Source organism: Phragmites australis, chromosome 4 (assembly GCF_958298935.1).
Source record: "Phragmites australis chromosome 4, lpPhrAust1.1, whole genome shotgun sequence".
Taxonomy (NCBI): Eukaryota; Viridiplantae; Streptophyta; class Magnoliopsida; order Poales; family Poaceae; genus Phragmites; species Phragmites australis.
Window position 1 is genome coordinate 34,815,252 of NC_084924.1, and position 4,371 is coordinate 34,819,622.

The following is a 4,371-nucleotide window of genomic DNA, read 5'->3' on the forward strand; positions in this document are numbered from 1 at the left end:
GTCTCCTCCACCTATCTATGGCTTCATGAAATGGCTCAGCATGGAGCAAAATGAGCACCAAAAGCGGTGGGTCGACATAAGCATACGGTGCAGGAGGGAAGCGTATGAACGCCAGGAGTACAACCAATAGGAGGAGGAACTATGGCTGAAGCGTCAGGAGGAGGAATGCATGAGGAAGGCAGCAGCTGAGCGCGCCGCGGCTGAAGCACAAGAAGCAAAGAGGGAAACGAAGCGAGTGAGGGCCCATCGTGCTAGGACGGTGGGCACCAATGCCCTGAGAAATGGCAAATATCCTGGATGCACTCAGTAGAGAGCATCTATTGTTACCCGATATATTTTCTTTCCCTACGACATGTTAGGTTTAGCAGCAGCACACTATTAGGTTACTCTTTACGCATATCGTACATGTCAATATTTGTTGTCGTCACCTCTTTATGGTTATGATCTATTCGCGCTACGACAAAAAAACTCATGTCACATATAATGTTTATCAGCGTATGTAACCTCTGTATTGGGTTCTATGATACTTATGTTTTATAACTACTATTGTAGACTCCCATGTAATATTTATCAGCTACGTCCTATTGTCAGACAAATGATTCTACGATTTATTTTATATCTTTCCATTCCGTATAAGAAATAAGTTCAATCGCAAAATAAAAAAGTGATATAATATTTTGTCGACAAAAGAAATTTTTTTTGACCATTTCGACGCAGGAGATATGGTTCACACTGAGCTCGCAGGAGATAGGGTTCGCGTTGAGCTTACGGGGAGTTTTCGTTCAACCGTTTGGCGAAAATTATTTTTCTGTGTACGGTTTGGCGACAAATAGTTTTCGTCCAACGGTTTGATGAAATGGCCTCGAATCTGCTGTCGAGACCCCTAAACTGCCATTGGGTACACGTCACATATTTTCGCCATACGGTTTGACGAAAATAATGTTTTCGCCATACGATTTGGCGAAAATAATGTTTCCGTTATATGGTGTTTTCGTAAAACCGTTGGACGAATAGGTATTATTTTTAGAATTTGTTCATTTTTAGTATTGTTTCTGTAATATCATAAAAAAGTAATATTAAAAAAAATTCGAACATCACCTACTAACCAGTAAGGCAGCATCTTCCTTTACAAGTTGCGAACCAGAGCCGGCCAAACTTGACCAAACATTGCACTCAATAGAGACGCATCACATGCGACCAGACTCTTCGGATCAGCATTCCACATGCTTCCTGAGGGCTGAGTGCTGACCGCGTGATCCCTCGAGAACATAATGTTTCCTTACAAACCACGAAGCAGCATCTGACAAAAGAACGACAAGGCAAACGCAAGCAAAGCATGCCTGTCCATTTGGTAGCAAAGGAGTCGACCAGATTTCCATGAACAAATAGAACTACAAACGGATTCAACCGTAGTCAGGGTCCGGAACAAGCAAAGCCTTACAGATTCACACAGGAAGCAAGAGGTTCGATGACACACACTGGAGATAGGGTTGCAGAGGGACTCAAATGTTCAGCAGCTACAGCTAGTACGGTTCTTCAGGGAAGACAGGAAACAAGAGTTGCATTCCTTACTAATATGCAATGCACGGTTTCCTCCTTCCGGGGTATACCATCACCACGGCTCACTTGGCCATCATCACCTTGACAAACTCCTCGTAATTGATCTGACCGTCGCCGTCGACGTCAGCCTCGCGGATCATCTCGTCCACCTCCTCGTCAGTTAGCTTCTCGCCAAGGTTGGTCATGACGTGGCGGAGCTCGGCAGCGGAGATGAAGCCGTTCTGGTCCTTGTCAAACACCCTGAACGCCTCCTTGAGCTCTTCCTCTGAGTCGGTGTCTTTCATCTTGCGAGCCATGAGGTTGAGGAACTCGGGGAAGTCGATGGTGCCGTTGCCATCAGCATCAACCTCGTTGATCATGTCCTGGAGCTCAGCCTCGGTTGGGTTCTGACCCAGTGAACGCATGACAGTTCCCAGCTCCTTGGTTGTGATGCAACCTGTCCAATGTGCAGCAGAGATCAACTTCAGATCAATTTATATAAAATTAACATAGCAGTGAGAACTCAATGACTCACTACCCTGAGCATTTTGTTAGTTATCACATTTTTCGTAAAGAATGACAGCACAAGTAAACCAGACATCAAGTATGCCAGAACCAATCAACATCTGATCAAGAAAAAGGAAAACACTAATTCAAATTGTAGTGTGTAGCTTTTGTCCAACTCCAACCTGACAGCTAAGCGACGATCCTTCGAGTATTTTGACTTAAGCAAAGAAGATTTTCTTGATATTAGGAACCAATCTTTACTAAGTCAGTTTTTTCACGCATAATGCATACCAATCAGCTGAGCATCATTCCTATTCAATCATACACACCAATCCAAAATACGACGTCACAATCATCATGCCAAAAGTATTCTAATATCATAATCATTGAGTCAAACCATGGTGTTATAATCATCTACCAAACCATTAAGTAACAAAAGGCATAATCAAAAGCTGAGCAGGCCCAATTCCACTATCAGCCCTATACAAGACCTCAACAGTTATCTCCATTGCTTCAGATCCTTGGATGTATGAGCCCCCCATCTACACTACCAACCTGGAAAAAACATTCTTCCACAGCAAATTATGTCCCATGAAAAATTTCCGGTCCACGCACACAACAACGACCCGAGGCAAGAAGACAGGTAGTGTGCATTCAAATGGTAGAATAGTCTTGGTGTCCCTGCCTGCCATGGCCAAACCAACATATCACCAACCGATCTGGATCGACCCTACGTACTCCCCACAAACAAAACGACCCAAGGCAAGAAGACTCGGATCAGAGGAGCCATCCTGACTTGGGCCGCAGCGGGCCGGATCTAAGCCCGACAGCCTCGCTACATCTGGGCCCAAGGCGAGGCGTTCCCCCAATCACATCGATGTAGATCCCAGCGGCGCTTTTCGCAGGGTGATTTGCAGAATCGCGCGAGATCTCTCCACCCGCGCGCGGCCGTGCAGCGCAGACAAGCCGTCAAGCCGCCGCATCGCAGCATCTTTTGCTCGTGTTCCTAATACGGATTTACCGCTCTATAGAATCTGGCTACTGGACGGATGCCCGGACGGAGTAAAATTTTAGGCGCACACGCGTAACGAGATCTTTGACATTCTACACTGGACCAGACCATGGATAACGATGCGACATCCATGGGTTTCGTCAGGAAATCGAAGAACAGATGAAGTACCCAGCAGCTACGAGTCAAGAGCAAGACGAGGGAGGAAGGGAGGCGTTTTTACCGTCGCCGTCCTTGTCGAAGAGGCTGAATGCCTCCTTGAACTCGGCGATCTGGTCGTCAGTGAGCTGGTCCGCCATGGCCTATAGGCTTTTCTCCTCACGCCGAGCAGCGGGCGAACGAGCGGTGGCCGGCTGGCCGGAGAGATCAGACAGGGAGGGGGAGGCGACCGGAGGCAGGGAGCGGTTTGAGGCCTCTCGCCGGGGTAATTTCACCGGCCTTTATACGCGCCCGCACCCCGTCCGCTTCGTTCCGCCGTCCACGCCCTCCCGTTAACGTCGCGCTGAGAAATCCCGAAACTGCCCCTCCCCGTCTGTCTAATCAATTAATCATGTTGCTGCTCCTTGCACGATGCCAGTGTGCTATGATTAGGAATACAAGCAGGGTATCTGATAGATTTTTTTGATCTTCTGAGTTAACATTTAGTTTATTTTTTATTTAATTTAATTGGATAGGGCCATAGAGATGAATATTTAGTTTTTTTTAGTTTTAAATCGATTTGCTGATCAAGACATGGGCTCCATCGCCAGGCACAACCGGAGATGCGATGATCCATGGCTGTTTGTTTATCTTATCAGCCTTTGAGGCGAAGACGGATATGTTGTCAGCATCACGTTCATGCGTGCATATATGTTGCACTACGATCTACATATCATGCTATGCATTGTGATGGCGTTAGTTTCATTATTACATGGAAGCATATTTCAACTCTTCATGTTAATCTTGCCTTGGACTGATTAAGGACTTAACTGTAAGACTGGCTACGACGGCTTTCTGTTAAGGGAGTTGTGGGTATGGTCTCAATAAATCTAAATCTTCTCATGGCATGTCATATTTAGTTGAAATTTGTATTATCTTCGCCAGAGCGGGTGAATTTGCTTTGGTCTCAAGTCTCAACAGTGGAACACTTTTGCTATCCGATATACGTAGCATGCATGCCACCATAAATGTTATTTTTAGCTTGGTGCGGTCGCCCGCTTGGATAATGTATGTGGTATGGTTGTGAGAGAGATATCTATGTTACACTTGGATGGTATTTCTTGAATCATATTCCCACCTCCTTATTGATTTAACATGGAGGGCCTACTCTACTTGAA

At 45.9% G+C, this 4,371-nt stretch overlaps 1 protein-coding gene across 1 annotated transcript; it reads right to left on the reverse strand.

Annotated features, from left to right (window-relative positions):
- Positions 1-1,347: 1,347 nt before the first annotated feature.
- Positions 1,348-3,479, reverse strand: LOC133916216 (calmodulin-1). Its single transcript, XM_062359797.1, has 2 exons — positions 3,279-3,479; positions 1,348-1,996 (listed from the first exon to the last, which is right to left on the reverse strand). The coding sequence occupies exons 1-2, from the start codon at positions 3,352-3,354 to the stop codon at positions 1,623-1,625; spliced, it is 450 nt and encodes a 149-aa protein (XP_062215781.1). The 5' UTR covers positions 3,355-3,479; the 3' UTR covers positions 1,348-1,622.
- Positions 3,480-4,371: the final 892 nt, after the last annotated feature.

Excerpts from the sequence above, each read along its gene's own strand:
- LOC133916216 (XM_062359797.1), bottom strand. The coding sequence starts at position 3,354 with ATGGCGGACCAGCTCACTGACGACCAGATCGCCGAGTTCAAGGAGGCA. Across the intron at positions 1,997-3,278 it reads CTTCGACAAGGACGGCGACG|GTTGCATCACAACCAAGGAG; the intron begins GTAAAAACGCCT and ends CACATTGGACAG.